We start from the raw sequence: 20,770 nt of genomic DNA, 5'->3' as shown, positions 1-20,770 counted from the left end.
ATTATGAGGGGCATGGATAGGATAAATAGACAAAGTCTGTTCCCTGGGGTCGGGGAGTCCAGAACTAGAGGGCATAGATTTCGGGTGAGAGGGGAAAGATATAAAAGAGACCTAAGGGGCAACTTTTTCACGCAGAGTGTGGTACGTGTATGGAATAAGTTACCAGAGGATGTGGTGGAGGCTGGTACAATTGCAACATGTAAGAGGCATTTGGATGGGTATATGAATAGGAAGAGCTTGGAGGGATATGGGCCGGGTGCTGGCAGGTGGGACTAGATTGGGTTGGGATATCTGGTCAGCATGGACACGTTGGACCGAAGGGTCTGTTTCCATGCTGTACATCTCTATGACTCTATGACTCTACGACTCTAAGAAACCTGACCAAGAGAAGAAAGATTTTCAATGTTTTTGAGATTGGGGTCCATTCTAAGTGTGTCCTTCAACTTCAGTATTGTTTCATAGATCACAATTTCCTGTTAGGTCAGGACTCTGATGCTGGGGTATCCAATGCAGGGCCCAAGGCAGCAACATGTTACAAGCAATTTTCCATTGATTGGTGAGAGAATGTACTTGCTGTTCAATGGGTGGGGTCAGAAAAGTGGCCCTCCAGCACAGAAGAAACTATAGTATATCATTATGAGGTAGTCTTTCAGCAACTTAAAAATAAAATCTGAAATTAAAAGAAGTTGCTCCTTTAAGGCATTCAGCAACAGGAGAAGGCAGAGTCTGCTTAGAGGCAGTATTTTGATATCCATGCTGCTAATTCTGCGGGTAGATCTCACAGACTGATTGGGAAATTCCAGTCAGCTTTAATTGCTCTTTAGCTTTAATTGCTCTTTAACTTATCTCAATTGAAGACAGACAGCATTCCTGATCTTGATCCAGCCTCTGGGGAACTATTCCAGTGAGGAATGGTGCTGACAATTTAACATATTGGCTCCCTGAATGGGGGAAATTATGCTTTCCCTTCCAATCACCACTCCAGACAAGACAAAATCACTGCCTGTAATGACCCAAGAGAGGTTCTGCTCGATAAAATCCATACACTCTACTTTACAACCATTCTCAGGGGTGAAGTTGGTCTATTTCCTCATGAAAGGTCAGGTTTTCATGCTGAAAAAGATGGCAAGAAACCCATACGGATTTTGACTGAGTAGAACTCTCTGTGTCTCCCTCCAGTCAGGCAGTTTGGAAGGCAGCAGTGGGCCTTCTTCCAAACTAAAGACCTAGGGAAGGTTGGGTTGACACAATGCCTGCCCAGAGAGAGCAGCTGGCCAATTAGAGATACGCAGCTCTCATCTTCAGCAGACTGCAACTGCTGCTAGAGTATAACCGAGATCACGAGGAGCAAGATGTCAGGTAAGGGTCTTTGTTTTTTGGATGGGATTGAGGTCACAGGAGAAAGGTGTCAGAAGCAAGGATCAGGGGTGGCTCTCAGTGGCCATGATTCTGCCCTATTTCCAGTCCCTCAATTAAGCACAAACTTGTGCTGTTTGAGTGACCCTCTCATTAATTAATAATCTGCCAGTGACTAGCCTGCGCATTAGGTTGGCTAACTTTCTTTTCATCTCATCTGGTGTGAAGATAATCTCAGCCCAGGAAGAATCAGGTCCTTATGTTGTCTCACCAATTAAGAGCCTCACTTGGTGGTTGGGCGTGAAAGATGAGCTTGGATGTTCCCACTCAGAACTTAAGTCTTTTTCAGGAGGGAATGCAGCAGAATTCTGGGATACTGCCAACCCACCACATTAAGTTGTCTTCCTGCTGCCTGCAGGACCAGCCACATCTCAGATAGAGTTAATGTTTCAGGTTGACAACTTATCTTTCAAACTAGGATGATCAGAATCCAGATGAGAGGTCATTGACCTGAAAAGTTAACTCTTGTCTCTCTCCATCGATACTGCCAGACACAACTGAGTATTTCCACTTTTTTTTATTATTCTTATTTCATATTTGCAATATTTTGATTTTGTCTCAATTAAGTTCTGATGCAGACAGCTCTGCAACATTCCCAAGCTGATGGTGACCTGTCAGCAGACTTGGGATCTTTGCAGTTTGACTCCAGATGGCTGGAAAATTCCTGGATAGGGTGATCCCTGCTGGACATGTAATGGAACAATTACCAATTCACCTTCTGTCTGTAAAGTGCGGCCTATTTAGAGAAATTGTGCAAAAGAGAGACTTTACTTGTGTGGAGTTATTTGAAGCTGAGACACGTGGTGATGGGTTTTAATCTGTATCAGGCATTCAACTAATGAAAAAAACTTGCTGCTTTACTGTAAGTGGAAAGTCTAAACAATTAAATTGTCCAGGTGTAAAAGAAAGAGACCTTAGTAGCAGAACATGCTCCATTATCCATCCAGACTAATGATGCTTAGGTTATCCAATGCACTCAGGGATCAAAACATCTTTCTCAGATAAATCAAACAATGAACTGTGAATTCTGGACATCTGAAACAAAACAAAAAAGAAATTCCTGGTGAAACTCAGCAGGTCTAGCAGCATCCGTGCATCAGAAAAATTCTGATTAAGAGTCACTGGAGTTAAAACATTAACTGTGTTTTCTCTCCACAGATGCTACCACACCAGTTAAGTTTCATCAGCAGCATCTTTATCAGGATCTATAATTGTACCCCTGCTTTTTTGGATACAGTCCAAAAGTCTCAGTCTTTAAAGAATTCCTAATGGCAATAATGAAAATATGCATACAAGTATATTTTGTGTTAACAAAGATGCAGTAAAGACTGAGAAACAGGCAAGATTATAACATTTCTGAAGTTTTGTTTCCTCTGGCAATGCACTAGTTAGTATATTCACACAAAATTCCTTTCTGTTCTATTTTAACACAACCTGTTTCATGAATTAACACCAGTCTCAAAATAGCACACAAAGGAAGCTTAAAAGAATACATTAATTAAAATTGTATGAGAGGAAAATAAAGTCTCCTACGGATCCTAAATAAAGGCCTAAACAAAAGAGCAAGTTGAATGAACAGTGATTTGTCACTCCTAATTCTTTAAATCTATATGAAAATTAATGTTAGCTCTCTAAGTTTTAAACATTTTGTATTCTGAGAGAATTCCTGAAGTTGTGATTCAAATATTTATTTAGGAGAAGAAAGAGTTGATAGAAAGGAAGCAGTCTATGGAAAATAACATGGAATGGAAGAGTTCTACTTCTATGGATGTTCCCGATGGCTCATCGAGGTAGGAGGTTTACTACAATGACAAATGTTTCAGCTTGTCTTCCATTGTCTAATACTTTCCATTTCTTGTCTATTGGAGCTACGTTTTTTAACCTTCAACAATGGGAGTTGGCTAGCTCATTGAATATAAATCTGGTTTGAGATGCAAAGCGATGCCAGCAGAGCGGGTTTAATTCCCATACCGGCTGAGGTTACTATCAATGACTGTCCCTCTCAACCTCTCCCTTTATGAAGATACTCATCTCTCTAATAATGAAGCAGCCCTATGGTCTGAAAGGACTCTTGACTTTACCTTTAAATCAGTCAAGCAGAAAATTATTTACAATATATATTAATAGACTGAATGTACTATTGCCATAATTATGAATGATGCAAAAATAGGTGGGAAGGCAAGTGGTGACACAAAGAATCCAAAGAGAACCAACAGACAGGTTAAGTGAATGGGCAAAATCTTGGTAGATAGACGATAATAAGAAAATATTTGAGGAGCATAGAGGAGCTGAATATTATTTAAATGGAGGAAGACTGCAGAATGTTACAGAACAGAGGGATTTGAGAGTCCTCAACCATGTATCTGAAAAAGCCAGCACTCAAATTCAGAAGGTAATAGGGAAGGCAAATGACAAATTTTAGCCTTTATTTCAAAGGAAATGGAGTATAAAAGTAGGAAGGTTTTGCTAAAACTGTACCCTGCATTAATTAGAAGCTGGAGTACTGTGAGCAGTTTTGGATCCCTTATCTATGGAAATATATAGTGGCACTGGAGGTAGCCCACTATATATTCAGTTTATTCAGCTCAAACCAGGTATGGAGGGACTCTTTTGTAAGGAAATGTTAAGTAGGGTGTAGGTTTGCTCGCTGAGCTGTAGGTTTGATATCCAGATGTTTCATTACCTGGCTAGGTAACATCATCAGTGGCGACCTCCAAGTGAAGCAAATCTGTTGTCTCCTGCTTTCTATTTATATCTGAGGTACAAACCTTCACAAACCTTGCAAAAACCTTGCAAAAATGTTAAGTAGATTGGGCTAGTACTCATTGGAATGTAAATAAAATGAGACGCAACCTTATTGAAAGATGTATGATTCTTGGCAGATTTGAAAGGGTAGGTAGAGAAAGGTTATTTCCTCTCCTGGTTAATTCTAGATTCCGAGGACATAATCTCAGAATAAGGGATTCAACATTTCAGACAGGGTTGGGGAGGAATTTCTTCACTCAGCTGGTAATGAATTGATAGAATCAGAGTCATACAGCATATAAAGCGATCCTTTGGTCCAACTTGTCCATAACAACCAGGTTTTCTAAACTGAATTTGTCCCATTTCCCTGCATTATCCTGTGTCACTCTAAACCTTTCCTATCCATCTATCTGTCCAAATATCTTTTAAATGTTGTAATTGTACTAGCTAACTACCACTTCCGCTGGCAGCTCATTCCATATACGCACTACCCTCTGTATGAAAACATTGCCCCTCAGGTCCCTTTTAAATCTTCCCCCGTCACCTTAAACATTTTTGGACTCCCCCACCAGGGCGAAAAGATCTTGGCTATTCACCTTTTCACTGTCACTCATGATTTTATAAACCTCTAAAAGGTTACCCCTCAGACTCCAACACTCCAGAGAAAAAGTCCCAGCCTATTCACTTCTCCTTATAACTCAAACCCTCCAGTCTCAGTAATATCCTTGTAAAACCTTTTTTGCACTCTTTCCAGTTTAATAACATCCTTTCAATAACAGGGCGACTAGAATAGTACTCAAAATGTGACCTTACCAATGTCTTGTATAGCTGTAATATGATCCTAAATTCTATAATGAATGCTCTCATCGATGAAGGCAAATAGTTTTTTTCAACATCCTGTGTACCTGTGATGCCACTTTAAGGGAACTATGTACATGTACACCCAGATCCTTCTGTTCAACAACATGCCCCAGGGCCCTAACATTAACTGTGTAAGTCCTGTCCTGGTTTGTCTTACCAAAATGCAACACCTTGTATTTATCTAAATTAAATTCCATCTGCCATTCCTTGACCCACTGGTCCAGTTGATCAAATCCCATTGTAGTCTTAGCTAACCTTCTTCACCGTTAACAGTGAACCCAGCACTGATCTTTATGGTACATTGCTGATCACAGGTTTCGTTGTGAACATCAAGCCTCTACCATGATGCTCTGACTCCTATTGTCAAGTCAATTTTGTATCCAATTAGTCAGCTCTCTCTGGATCCCATGTGATCTAACCTTACTAACCATTCTGTAATGCAGGGGACCTTGTTCAAGACCTTGTTAAAGTCTAGGCAAACAACATCTACTGTTCTGCATTCATCTACCTGCTTAATCACTTGCTTAATCACCTGACATATGCCTCCTTTTTTTTTTGACTTGAACCTCAATATCTCTACTATTCCCTACTCCTGCCAGCCTTGCCCTTCACACTAACTGGAAAGTACTTTCCCTGAACTCTCATTATCTTGCTTTTGAAAACCTCCCACTTACCAGATGTCCCTTTACCTGTGAATGGTCTCTTTTACCACAGAGAGTTGTTGAATCTAGGTAGTTGAGTGTATTCAAGGCTGAGGTTTTTAATCAGTAAGGGAATCAAAGGCTATAATGAAAATCCAGAAATGTAGAGATAAGGCTTATCAGATCTCATTGAATGGCTGTGCAGAATCGATGGACTGAATCGCCTCATTCTACTTCCAAGTCTCGTGGTCTAATGATCTTATTGTCCTCTGCAGTTCCTGCCCAATTTTCATTTCTGTTGAAATCAAGTTGATTCTATATTAACTGTGTGAACTGCTCCATCAGGTTACTATGCAAGCTGTAGAAGTGAAAATTATCCATTTGGTCTTTTTGATTTTCTCAGCATGAACATTTTTCAGAACACCTGTGAAATGTTTTAATGTCTGTCTCACAGTTGTCTCGACCGGTCCCACCTTCTGTATATCTTTTTCTTACGATTTGCTTCTTACTTTGGGGGTCAGACAGCTCAGTTGGCTAGAGGATTGAATATAATGCAGAGAATGAAGCCTATGGCAATGGTAGGAATTGCCTCCTTGGCTTTCCCCCTACTTGGTGTCCATCAAAATACATGCAACCTATTGATTCAGTGGGGCATGCTGACACAGTGCAAGTGGTTCAGGAAGTGATGAAGCACAAAAATGCGCATTGCTTCCACTTAGAGTCATAGAGATGGCACAGCACGGAAACACTTCAGTCCAACTCACCCATGCCAACCAGATATCCCAACCCAATCTAGTCCCACCTGCCAGCACCCAATCCATATCTCTCTAAGCCCTTCCTATTCATATATCCATCCAGATGCCTTTTAAATGGTGTAATTGTAATAGCCGACACCACTTCTTCTGGCAGCTCATTCCGTACACGTGCTACACTCTGCGTGAAAAAGTTGCCCCTTAGGTGCTTTTATATCTTTCCCCTCTCACCCTAAACCTATGCCCTCTAGTTCTGCACTCCCCCACCCCAGGGAAAAAAAATTGTCTATTTACCTTATCCGTGCCCCTCATAATTTTGTAAACCTCTATAAGGTCACCCCTCAGCCTCCCTTGCTCCAGGGAAAACAGCCCTAGCCTATTCAACCTCTCCATATAGCTCAGATCGTCCAACCCCAACAACATCCTTGTAAATCTTTCATGAACCCTTTCAAGTTTCACAACATCTTTCTGATAGGAAGGAGACCAGAACTGCGTGCAATATTCCAACAGTGGCCTAACCAATATCCTGTACAGCCACAACATGACCTCCCAACTCCTGTACTCAATACTCTGACCAATAGAGGAAAGCATACCAAACACCTTCTTCACTATCCTGTCTACCTGCAACTCTACTGTCAAGGAGCTATGATTAAATTAGGTGTAATCAGTTCTTTATTTTTTACTTTTCAAAGGTTTAAATTTTCACTATTTAATGCTGAATATGTTTAACTAGGCTAAAGATACTGCAAGATTGTAAATTTGTAATTTTGCAGCCCATGTCTTTCTGTTTTCATCTCAAAATGTGGAATCCAGAGATTCAGCTTTCAGATGTCGCATGTGACTGGAGATACTCTCCTGTTAATCGTGCACAATAGCAATCCAAATTTCTGAAATCTGTTTACGGTGACTAAAACAGTCACCCACAGTTGTGAAGTATAAAATATTCCTTAGAGCTTTACCTCCAGTTGGGATGAGATTAACTGGGCTGTAACGTGTTTTTCTCACCCTGCTTTTCTTTAAATAGAGTATAACATTTGCCAGCCATTATTTCTTTGGCATAATTCCTAGTCTAAAGAACATTAGCAAATGACAATTTGTGTGTCTCCTTTATCTTTTCTGTTGCTCTTTTTTCTTTGTTCTGGGATGAAAGAAATGTATTTTTAATACAATTAAGTTACTGATGACTACACCCTACCACCATCACACCACACTCTAATTAATGTTTCTCAATTGCCAGCTATTAATACTTTGCATATTTACATATAAACATTGCATGAATGCCAGTCATGAAGCCTTTTTAATAGGTCTCCTTTAAAATGTTCTGCAAAATTCCTTCCTTAAATGACATAAAACAATCATAACAATTTAACTGTTCTCCCAATCCTTTTCAGATGGTTTAAAGCATGAGCCTTAATGTTTCTCATCTTGATATCAGGAAGGCAATATATTCGTTCACATCCCCAAGATATATATCCGTAAGAGCATAAGAAATAGCAGCAGGCATGCACTATTCAGCTCAATCTGTTTCATCATTCAATAAGATTACATGATCTCCATATCCCTTGATTACATTAAGCGCCCAGAAATCTATTCATGTCAATTTTGAAAATAAGGACCTACAGCCAACTCTGATAGAGAATTTTAAAGGTACTCAAATCTTTTATTGAAGAAATGTCTCTTTATTCAACTCCTAAATACAATTGAACCCTTTATGCTGAAGCCATGAACCAAGGTGCTAGCCTCTCCAGCAAGTAAGATGTTCAGTCAGCAACTACTTGTAAAGCCCATTAAGAATTTTATTCCTTTCAATAAAATTGCTTCTCATTCTATGCCATTATGGGACTGCAATGCAGCACATAGATGTTCACAGCACAGAAGGAAGCCTTTCAGCCCATCAAATCCACCAATTAACAATGAACTTCCTACATTCATGCCATGTTCCAGTTCATGGCCCACAGCCCTGGAAGCTATGTTACAAATCATCAATGTAAAAATACTGTTAAATGCTTACGAGAGTTTCTGACTCAACCACCTTTTCAGGCAGTGAATTCCAAACTTCCACCACCCTTTGGGGGTGAAGAAATTCTCAACGGTCCTCTTAGCCTTCCATCTCTTATCTTCCCTTGGTTACTGGCTCTTCTTTGAATGGAAAAATGCCTTCCTATTCATTCTATTAATATTCCTCATTATCTTACACACCATTGTCAGCCAACAATCCAATGCAATCTTTCCTTACAGCCTATACAACATCCTGATAAATTTCCTGTGAGCTATCTGTAGTATAATCACAACCCTCCTATAACACGGTGACAAGAACCACATGCTGTACACTAGTTGTGGCCTATCCAGTGCTTTATACAGGTACTGCTTAACCTCTTTGTGTTTACATTCTATGCCTCAACTAATAAAGGCAAGTATCCCAAATGCATTCTTAACTACTTTATCTTTATTCAGGGATCTGTAAATATGCACACATATGCACCCCATGTTTCTTCTGATCCTCAGGAATTTCCAGGGTCCAACCATTCATCCCTTGTCTTATTAACCCTCCCTGAGTGCATTATCTCACACTTTCTCAGGTTGAATTCCAATTGTCACTGTTTTGCCCAGCTCAGCAGTCCAATAATATCCTCTTACAGTTTATGGTTATTCTTTCTACTTACCATTATATCACTTTTTATGTTATTTGTGAAATTCTTGACCATACCCCCAAATTTCAGTCCATGACATTAATGTACACTACGAACAGCAAGGGCCCTAACAATGAGCTCTGAGGAAACCCAATTGGAATCAGACTTCTAGTCACAAATACATCCCTCAATCAACACCCTCTACTTCCTGACTCAGCCAGTTTTGGATCTTGTATGTCACGTTGCCATGGATCTCATGTTAAAATTTGCCTTGTTAAATTTTGAGTTAAATCCACAAAATGTTAAGTCAGATTTGTTAAACATAACTTTTCTATATATAAAAAAGTACTGATTATCCCCGATTCTTCTGTGTCATTGCAAGGTCAAATATATTCTGTTCCTCAGTGTTTTTTCTAATAACTGCCCCCCCCAGTGAGGTTAGAGTGAGTGGCCTGTAACTTGCCAGCTTCTCAGTTTTTTTTAAGAATAGATAGCATTAGCAGTTCTTTAGTCCTCTGGCACCTCACCTGTAGCCAGGCAGGACTTGAACATTACTATGAGGGATCCTGCTAACTCCTTGTTTGCTTCCTTTAGAAACCTGGAATGCCTCTCATCTAGGTATGTGGAACTATCCCTTTTAAGGCTGCGGAATCTGCTGGTACCTTCTCTCTCTCTCTCTGTTTCTTTTTTCATGTTAATTTCTTGTAATATTCTGAGGTCCTCCATCCTGATGTCTATATCTGCATCCTCCTTTTCCATTGTGAATATTGTTGCAAAATATTCATTGAGGACTGTGCTCATGCCTCCCAGGTCTATACACAGATTGTCTCTATGGTTTCTCCCTGGACATATCAGTTTTTAATTCAGAAAATAATCCGTATCTTTGCAGTAATCCCAATAAATAATACACATAACTTCTATGTATTTGCAGTGAATGACTTAAAGAAATTGCACAACAAGATTTCAAGTTCTAAGACTGTTACTATAACTATAAAACTAAAAGCAATATTGCCTAATCATTACTTAGTCAGAAAGAAATCCATATCTGTATAATAAACCCACACTATATATATATATACTTTACAGCATTCTTTCAACAAAATTTGCAACCTTTTCAGCAAAGAATCTGAAGTCACTTCCAGCTTCCACTGGTTCACTTGCCTCATTTGTTGAGTCATGACACCCAGTGACTGTTGTAGGCCTTGTGCCTCAACTTTCTGAGAACTCCCAGACTGACATGCAGCAGTTAAGCCCTTTCTAGCAGTTTCTTCTCTGAACCTCACCAAGGTGGGTGGGGGGTTTCCAGTCTATTTAAATTGCTACACAGTTTCCCATTCTTCAGCCAATGGACACACTGTTCCCAGCATTTGGTACAGTAGCTAATTGAGAAAACAGTCATTTCCCTCTGCAGAATGCAATGACTGCTGTTCTGTCCCACTCTTGCTCTCTCTCACTTCCTGTTAAAATGTCTGGATGGAATCTTGTGACCCTCCCTCTCCCCACCTTGTTGAATTTAGTGGTGAGGAAGCATTCAATCAGATGAGTGGCTCTAGGGATGGACACCACCACCTTTACATTCTGACTCTAATCTCCTGGGTGGAAAGGCCAGGGATAGGCTTCCCATCCTGCTGACGATTGAGTAATTGATGTTAAGGAACGTGTGCTGAATCCATACACATGTTAATTATTTGCTAAAAAATCATTTATCACTGTCACACTGTCTTCCCTTATTTTTCTCGCTAATTCTAGTGGTGAAAGGGCTTGCAATGAGAGAAAGCTTTTACAATGTTGCCATTAACCAAATCAACCAAAAAGTATTTGTTAACAGGTTTCAGGATCTTCAGCTAGAAGTTTCTACGCTACAAGAAAAGATATTTCATCTGGACAGTGTTGTCACCCAACAACATCGAAACCTCTACAGTGTAATAAATACGGTGAGGTGCAGAGCATGATATTTATATAAGACATTAATGTTTATTCCATGATGTAGGAAAATATTCATCACTTCAATAACAATCAAACTACTTCTGCTATCTAGCTGTCCGGGTGCCTCAGTGGGCAAATATGCCAGCTAATGGAATATTGTGTCATACAGGGTTAAGTGCCAGGTTCATCCCACAATCTGTGTTGAGTTCTCTGGCCTCAGTTTGGATGAGAGTTGAGAGATGACCATGCAGTCCGTCAACACTCAGTATCTAAGCATAGTACTGAAGAAATTGGAACCAAGAGGAAAGGAAACAAAGTTGCTGACAATCGTGCAAGAATTCAAAAAGGGTTAGCAACAACTTGGAGGAAGGAGGCTAAGAAAAGATGATAAGCTAGGGTAAAATGTCTCATCATTGTTCATAACAAATCATTATTTTTGCACAATCCAATTCCTGATGGTAGTGATATTCTAAGACTCCTCAAGTACTAGAGTAATCAGAAATAGCATGATTGTACTCCTCAGGAGGAAGTTTGTGAGCCGCTTAACCAACCAGATGACAATACCAGAAAATCATGTTAAATTATCTGCAGTCTAGACACTGTAGTTCATTTCTAAAATATGAAGTTTGGAAACTACATTAATCTCAGTCTGAGGTCTACAACTAAACATTAACTCAACACTGATGCTCATTCTTTCAACGTTTTTCTGTTTTGGCTCCAGATATCAGCATTCTTTATCTACACTTATAATGTTTTGGATATTGATGGATGAATGAATAATCAGAAAAATGCACACATACCTATTTACTTGGCAAGGCTAAAAAGGAATATATATGTATATAAGGAGATGAATACAGTTGAGGTTAAAACCAACAATGTCCTAATTGAATGGTGAGTTGAGTGGCTTACACTCATCTCCCAATGTTACTATGTTAAAAGTGGCTCTTAGTTATCCCACAAGATATGATGTGTTAGTTGTTTTTATTTCATGTGTGTGTAAAAACTGTGAACTAGAAGGGACCTCCTCACCCACGAAGGAGAAATCTGAAACATCTTCTGCTGTATTTTATGTAATACATTTTTTTTATTTTCTTCACAGATTGAAAATTTGAAAATGAAGTTGTCAAAACAGGATCAAATTATACTCTCTCTGAGGGAACAAGTTGGCATACTTGAAGCAGAGGTGTTTATTTGTAAATTATAAGCACATGGAGCTAACACGTTGATTGCAATGATCATTAATTGCATTGTGCATCTATCAGGACAGTAGAATATGAATTGACTGAGTTAACTTTCATCTCACAATCTTTTTGTTCCTAATTAAAACCAGCACTGTTAATTTATTATTGTGTGAGATAGGACTCAAATGAACAGAAAATATGGCAATTAACACTGTGGAACAACAATGTGAAACATTTCAAAAGGTGCTTAACAGAGTGCAGCAAATATATCTTCCACGTTGAAAAGAAAAAAAGCTAAACCCTTATCCTTAGGGATAATTAAATATATAAAAGAACAATGGAGGTTACATTAAGTACATGGGCAGTAGAATGCATTAAACATCCATGCCTAAACCTCAAATCAAGTACCTAGCCTCACAGTTACTGGTCAATGTTAACCCCCAGGCATGAATATTACCACCCACTTACATCCCAGGATATTGTCCAGGTCTTGCTGCACATAACATGGACTACTTAATTATCTGAGGACTTATGAATTGTACTGAACATTGTGAAATCATCACAGTACATCCCCACTTCTGGTGTTATGATGGAGGGAAGGTCATTTGTGAATGAGCAAAAGATGGTTGGGTCTAGAGCAGTAGATACTTATGAATTAGGAACAGGTACAGGCCATTTTGCCTTTTGAGCTTGCTCCACCATTTATTAAGATCAGATAAATCTGGATATGGCCATAACTTAACTTTCTGCCAGCAGTCCATGACCCTTGACTCCCTTGTATTTCAAAAACCATCCTGAGGAATTCCTGCAGTGGCAGTAATTTTCCAGGTTTAATTTGTCCTGATTTGTGGACAGGGCATGCCTGGACAATTTTCCACATTGTTGGGCCAATGTCATTGTTTTAGATGTATTGGATCAACTTGGCTAGTTTTGCAGTGACAGCTTTCAATACTATGTCCAGAATATTGTTAAAGCACATAGCCTTTTCAACTATTTCTTGATATCGCATAGATTGATTCAAATTGGATTCAGACTGAGACTTGTGATGAGACACTTCTGGAGGAAGCCAAGATGGATCATCCTCTCAGAACTTCTGTCTGAATGAGGATGATGTGCTGGTCACCCATCATTGAAGATAGTGACGTTTGTGGAACCTCCTCCTTCAGCCTGATGTCTAATTATCTGTCACCACATCTGAGTGTGACAGGATTGAAGAGCTTAGATCTCATCCATTGGCTATGAGATTGTTTAGTCTTGTCTATTTTAGAGACAGCTTCTGCTGTTTGGCATGCAAGTTGTCCTGTGTTGTGCCTTCACCGGATATTGTTAATCTCTCACCCAGTGACTATTAAAAAGACAAAATTCTAACCTTCAGTTAGCTTTGACTTTTGCTGGTAGGATTTGCAAAGAATGACTTGGGCACTTTAGACCCGATAGGAGAAAGTTTAAAATTATTTTAGTTCTTCAATAGGATAGAGTACCTTAGATTCCTTACAGTGTGGAAACAGGCCCTCCGGCCCAACAAGTCCACACCAACCCTCCAAAGAGTAACCCAGCCAGACCCATTTCCCTCTGACTATGGGCAATTTAGCATGGCCAATCCACCTGACCTGCACATCTTTGGACTGTGGGAGGAAACCAGAGCACCCGGAGGAAACCCATGCAGACACACGGAGAATTTGCAAACTCCACACAGGCAGCCACCCAAGGCTGGAATTGAATCTGGGACCCCAGTGCTGTGAGGCAGCAGTGCTAACCGCTGAGCAACCGTGCCACCCTGTACTTTTGAATATAACTTCAGGACATCTTTGGAAAACATCAAATGTCATTTAAGAGATGTCAGGCAATATTTAGCATTATTAAAGTAGATAGGAATCTTAAAAAATGGAAAATATCATTGGAACTGTCAATTTCATTGGCATATTCAAGAAAGCCATGAAAGGAACTGTCAAGTTGGCAACATATTCAAATCTCTTGCTCTTTCAAACATATCTAGTGCCACTCTCCTGCCTTTTACTGATAACAGAGCTGATTAGATTAGATTCCCTACAGTGCGGAAACAAGCCCTTCAGCCCAGCAAGTCCATACCGACCCTCCAAAGAGTAACCCACCCAGACATATTCCCTACTCCCTACTAATGCACCTAACACTATGGGCACTTTAGCATGGCCGATTCACCTGAATTGCACATCTTTGGACTGTGGGAGGAACCCAGATCACCCGGAGGAAACCCATGCAGACACGGCGAGAGTGTGCGAACTCCATGCAGACAGTCACCCAAGGCTGGAATTGAACCTGGGTCCCTGGCACTGTGAGGTAGCAGTGCTAACCACTGTGGCACCCTAAAATATTTTGTTAGCCCAACCTTTACCCACCTATTGCACTCTCAGCTACCTACGCCACACCCCCCAGCCCCACCTCCCTCCTGCTGGTGCAGGTATGATGGGCTGAATGGCTTCCTTCTGTACCATAATAATAATTCTGTGATTCTGTGAAATGGATAGCATTTTCAACTTGTTTGATATTATGAAACACAGCTGTTTAAGTCAATAACCTCTTGTCCCAACTTCTGCCCATGCTGGTAGCTGTCATAGAGTCATAGAGGTATACAGCAAGGAAACAGGCCCTCTAAACCTTTCCGAAGGTCATAGAGTCATAGAGATGAACAGCATGGAAACAGACCCTTCGGTCCAACCCGTCCCTGCCGACCAGATTACCCAACCCAATCTAGTCCCATCTGCCAGCACCCAGCCCATATCCCTCCAAACCCTTGCTATTCATATACCCATCCAAATGCCTCTTAAATGTTGCAATTGTACCAGCCTCCACCACTTCCTTTGGCAGCGCATTCCATACACATACTACCCTCTGTGTGAAAAAGTTGCCCTTAAGTCTCTTTTTTATCTTTGCCCTCTCACCCTAAACCTATGCCCTCTAGTTCTGGACTCCAGGGAAAAGACTTTGCCTATTTACCCTATCCATGCCCCTCAAAATTTTATAAACTTCAATAAGGTCACCCCTCAGCCTCCGACGCTCCAGGGAAAACAGCCCCAGCCTGTTCAGCCTCTCCATATAGCTCAAATCCTCCAACCCTGGCAACATCCTTGTAAATCTTTTCTGAACCCTTTCAAGTTTCACAACATGTTTCTGATAGGAAGGAGACCAGAATTACACACAATATCCCAACAGTGGCCTAACCAATGTCCTGTACAGCCACAACATGACCTCCCAACTCCTGTACTCAATACTCTGACCAATAAAGGTAAGCATACCAAATGCCTTCTTCACTATTCTATCTACCTGCAACTCCACTTTCAAGGAGCTATGAACCTGCACTCCAAAGTCTCTTTGTTCAGCAACACTCCCTAGGACCTTATCATTAAGTGTATAAGTCCTGCTAAGATTTGCTTTCCCAAAATTAGCACCTTGCATTTATCTGAATTAAACTCCATCTGCCACTTCTCAGCCCATTGGCTCATCTAGTCAAGATCCTGTTATAATCTGAGGTAACCCTCAGGTCTTTTAAGTGTTGTAATTGTATCCGCCTTTGCCACTTTCCTGGCATCTCGTTCCATATACACACCACCCTCAGTGTGAAAATGTTGTCCCTTTTAAATCTTTCCCCTCTCACCTTAAGTCAATGCTCGTCTGGTTTTGGACTCGTCTATCATGGGGAAAAACCTTTGCTATTCACCTCAACTATGCCCTTTGCCTAACTGTGCAACATTCCTGATGAAGGACTTATGCCTGAAATGTCAATTCTCCTGCTCCTCGGCTGCTGCCTGACCTGCTGAACATTTCCAGCCCCACACTTTTCGACTCTTGACTCTCCAGCATCTGCAGTCCTCATTTTCTCCTATGCCTCTTGTGATTCTATAAACCTCTATAAGGTACCCCTTCGCCTCCTATGCTCCAGAGAAAAAAAAATCCCAGCCCATCCCCAACCTTTCCTTATAACTCAAACCTTCCAATCTCAGTAACATCCTTTTACATTTTTTTTGCACCTTTCAAGTTTAATAACATCCTTCCTATTTCAGGGCAACCAGAATTATACACTGTTCTCCAGTTGTGGCCTTACCAGTGTCGTGGACAGCTGCAACATGACATTGCAACTTCTGTTCTCAATGCTTTGCCCAATGAAGGCAAGCATGCCAAACATGAATGCTTTGAGGAAGTAACAAGCAGGGCAGATAAAGAGGAAACAATGGTTTTTCAGAAGGCATTGTTAACATGCCACAAGTTAGGCTATTTTACAAGCGGTCATGGTATTAGAGATAGTATATTAGCTAGAAAGACCCAGCAGGCCCCTGCCTTGGTAATTTATTTCACATTCTATAACATTTTGGCTTAAAACTTGTTTCATGTTACCTTCTTATTTGATGGCTTCTAATTTTTAACATTTCAACCTTTCAACAATTTTTAACACTAATGTCACTTTCCTTTAAAATCCTGAAACCTTCTTTGAAGTTATTTTGAAGTCTCACCTTTTCAAATGACAAGAATTCAAGCTCAACTTGGCTAAACTTTTCTCACAGTTAAAGGTTTGGCGTAGGCATGATGGGTTGAATGACATTTTTAAGAGCTGCACAGCATGTTCTATTTGGCTTTGTACTCTGCAAAAGGAAGTTACAACCTTCCTTTAACTGGATACAACATGTTCATACTGATGAAATTTAAAAAAATTAAGAACTTCATCAGCATTGCCACAATTTTAATCTAGTACTAGAATATGGAAATACTAGCAAATGACTTACTTTATTGTTAAACAGAACAAAGAACTGAAATATAAAACAGAAGTTTACTCTGAAAAGCAAAACAAGAATGCCTCACCAGTATCCTCTGTCAGGTAAATCTTGAGTTTTTTTCATAATAATGTACATTAAAGAGTTTGGAAAGTGGATACTTAAAGCACAATATGTGAAAATAATTGTTATTTCTTAGCATTGTGCCTATCTTACTAAAAAATAAATTACTACTGCACAATGATGGAGAAGTTATTGCCTGGAAGGGTGCAGCTCCAACAATGGTCAAGAGTCTTGACACCATCCTAGATAAAACAACCCGCTCAATTGATACCATATCCATAAGCATCCATTCCCTCCACCACCAACACTCACTCGCAGCAGTATCATCTATGAGATGCACTGCAGAAATTCACCAAGGATCCTCAGACAGCACCTTCCAAACCCATGACCACTTCCATCTGGAAGGACAAGGGCAGCATATAAAAGGGAACACCACCACCTGCAATTCCCCTCAAATTCACACTCACCATTCTGACTTGGAAATATACTGATTTTCCTTCACCATCACTGGGTCAAATGGAATTCCCTCCCTAATGGCATTGTGGGTTTACCCACAGCAGGTGGACTACAGCAGTTCAAGAAGGCAGCTCACCACCACATTTTCAAGGGGCAACTAGGGACGGGCAATAAATGCAGGCAAGTCAGTGACGTCCAGATCCCACAAATGAATAAGACAAAGTAGGCATATTCACCAAAGAATTGAAAATTAATTTTGGCCCCATCACAAACACAAGAAAATAAACCAAAAAAAGTTGAATGCAAACTGGATTACAAGAATGTATAATTCATATTGGATTTTTAAAACATCAGGAAAAATCCCAAGTAAGTTTAACTAAAGCAAAGGTAACCAAGGGCATGAATTAATCACATATCATCTTCAGGATAATGAGAAGGGGCTTTTATTGAAAGGCTCAATGTGTCTTATTCTACTGATTAAGAAATGCAGATAATCATATCAGTAAATGTAATATGTCACAAGATAAGCCTTGGTTATTGAAAGATGATGGTCATTTTGGTCTTTTCTGTTTGTCTACTTTGGTCCTCGCCCTTTCTTTGCCCCACACTCCATAGTTATGAATCTGCTCGAAACAAAACCCCGTACCAAATGTTAATGAAGTGGAAAAAGAAAAGTGCCTGAACATGGATCAGCGGCTTCTGTACAGCAGAGTGTTTACCACAGAAGGGCTGTTCAGAAGAGAGCTTGATGTCTCTGCACACGGAACCTGCCTTCCAGCTGCCCTGGGACCAAACAAGCATCAGAGGATGAAGAGCAAAAATCAAATTTGACTGAAACTGGACACGATGATAAAAAGTTTTCATGCCTGAGTCTGTGGTCTTTCAGATACATTTCATGTTAAGAAATAAAATGCTGTAAATGAAAAAAGACGAATGTTGAGGCAATGAAATGAAAATGTTCTATGAGGTGCAGCTTCGAAAATTAATGATGATACAACTTTTATTCAAGCATTGTTATGAAAACAAGCCTTTTCTGTACTGCGTCATTTAAAGTCTCTTAGCACATTATCATATGATTTACTGCTTTGCAGAACACATTATTGTGCAGAGCCAGCAGCAGATAGCTTTAAACAATGCTGCATGCCCATTTTAATTTTTAATTGAGGTAGCATGGGCAGAGTTAAACATGTACAGGGTAATTTGCTTGTCTGAAATAAATCTTTTATTTAATTGTTTTTATTCTGAATGACTATACTTGTAAATGGTGGAGTTATGTAAAGATAAAATCACCATCTTCCAACCAAACTAGTCTCTCATTAGAGGTGGCAAGTTTAACCTGAGGGTCACTAAACCTCAGGCAAGGGGTGAACTTGAGTCAGAGAATCATTTGTGGTAATTTCAGCTGGAATTGAACCCACACTTTTAATAGAATCTCTGCAGTGTGAAGGTAGGCCATTCAGCTCATTGAGTCCATAACGACCCTCTGAACAGCATCCCATCCAGATCCATCACTCTACCCTATCTCTGTAACCCTGCATTTCCTATGGCTAATCCACCTAACTTGCACATTCCTCGACACTATTGGCAATTTAGCATAGCCAATCCACCTAACCTGCACATCTTTGGACTGTAGGAGGAAACCCATGCAGATACAGGAAGAACGTGTGAACTCCACACAGACAGCTATCCGACAGTATAATCAACTCGGGGACTCTGGGGCTGTGAGACAGCAATGCTAACCACTGAGCCACCGCGCCACTGTTAGCATCAATCTGCATTACAAACCAGCTGTCCAGCCAACTGAGTTAAATACTGGCAGCATGGTGGCTCAGTGGTTAGCACTGCTGCATCACAGCACCAGGGTCCCAGGTTCGATTCCAGCCTTGGGCGACTGTCTGTGTGGAGTTTGCACATTCTCCCTGTATCTGCGTGGGTTTCCTCCAGGTGCTCCGATTTCCAACCATAGTCTAAAGATGTGCAGATCAGGTGAATTGGCCATGCTAAATTGCCTAAAGTGTTAGGTGCATTAGTCAGAGGGAAATGGATCTGGGTGGGTTACTCTTCGGAGGGTTGGTGTGGATTAATTGGGCTGAAGGGCCTGTTTCCACGCTGTAGGGAATCTAATCTAATCATCAAACCCCTAGGACAAGATGCTTGTAGGTACATTTGTAGTGTAACACTTAAAAGGACGACTCCTGTGGTAGTGCCCCTCTCTTGGGGTAGAAGGTCTGAGTTCCACCTGCTTGCAGATATGTCTCTACAGGTTGAAAACTTCTATTCTTCCTTATTAAAGAGACCAAAACTAGGCATAGATAAAGTGTTCAAAGTTTGTGCGAAGATTTGTAGCTCGGGTGCTCGTTGCTGTGGTTCTGTTCGCCGATCTGGAAGTTTTTGTTGCAAACGTTTCGTCCCCTGGCTAGGCGACATCATCAGTGCTTGGGAGCCTCCTGTGAAGCGCTTCTTTGATGTTTCCTCCGGTGTTTATAGTGGTCTGTCCCTGCCACTTCCGGTTGTCAGTTTCAGCTGTCCGCTGTAGTGGTTGGTATATTGGGTCCAGGTCAATGTGTTTGTTGATGGAGTTTGTGGATAAATGCCATGCCTCTAGGAATTCCCTGGCTGTTCTCTGTCTGGCTTGCCCTATGATAATCAACACAGGAATTCTTGGACATCATCAGAAATATACACATAGACACCATGATATCATTCGACGTGATGGCACTGTTCACTTCGATTGACAAAACCCTAGCCAGAGAAACAATAGCCAACCTATTGGACATACAGAACAGAAAACAGGACGCTGAACCTATCAACAAAGACGTCATACTTAAACTACTGGACTTGTGCCTCACAACACACTTCACATTCAACAACCAGATATACGAACAAATCAACGGAACACCCATGGGATCACCAATCTCGGGACTCATAGCAGAGGCAGTTATGCAAAGGTTAGAACAAACAGTCCTACCACAAATTCAACCCAAACTCTGGGTCAGATATGTCGATGACACGTTTGTAATCATTAAAAACACGGAAATAGAAAAAACACACGGGATCATCAACGCCACACTCACAGGAATCCGATTCACGAGAGAAGAAGAAAAGGATAGCCAACTCCCATTCCTAGACGTGATGGTACAGAGAACACCGAACAGAGAATTCACTACAAGGGTATACAGGAAAGCCACACACACAGACCAAATCCTAAACTATGAAAGTAACCACCCCAACACACACAAACGAAACTGCATCAGGACACTATTCAAAAGAGCCACAACACACTGCAGTACACCAGAAATGCAAAAAGAAGACGAGGAACACCTATACAAGGTATTCGCCAAAAACAGATACCCGCGC

General features: G+C 40.6%; 1 protein-coding gene across 2 annotated transcripts in view; it reads left to right on the top strand.

Moving 5' to 3' along the window:
- The window catches only part of LOC122539259 (coiled-coil domain-containing protein 68-like), a 69,457-nt gene extending 50,809 nt beyond the window's left edge, over positions 1-18,648 (top strand). For both annotated transcript variants that reach the window (XM_043673984.1, XM_043674059.1), the window contains 5 exons: positions 3,112-3,206; positions 10,874-10,979; positions 12,071-12,154; positions 16,922-16,998; positions 18,029-18,648. In XM_043673984.1, the coding sequence (XP_043529919.1) occupies positions 3,112-3,206; positions 10,874-10,979; positions 12,071-12,154; positions 16,922-16,998; positions 18,029-18,095 (429 nt within the window). In that variant the 3' untranslated portion in view covers positions 18,096-18,648. The remainder of the gene's footprint in view (positions 1-3,111; positions 3,207-10,873; positions 10,980-12,070; positions 12,155-16,921; positions 16,999-18,028) is intronic.
- The last annotated feature ends 2,122 nt before the right edge of the window (positions 18,649-20,770 follow it).

The sequence above is a fragment of the Chiloscyllium plagiosum genome, chromosome 1, assembly GCF_004010195.1.
Source record: "Chiloscyllium plagiosum isolate BGI_BamShark_2017 chromosome 1, ASM401019v2, whole genome shotgun sequence".
Classification (NCBI taxonomy): Eukaryota; Metazoa; Chordata; class Chondrichthyes; order Orectolobiformes; family Hemiscylliidae; genus Chiloscyllium; species Chiloscyllium plagiosum.
Note: the sequence above shows the minus strand (reverse complement) of the source record. Positions and strands in the feature narration are given on the sequence as shown.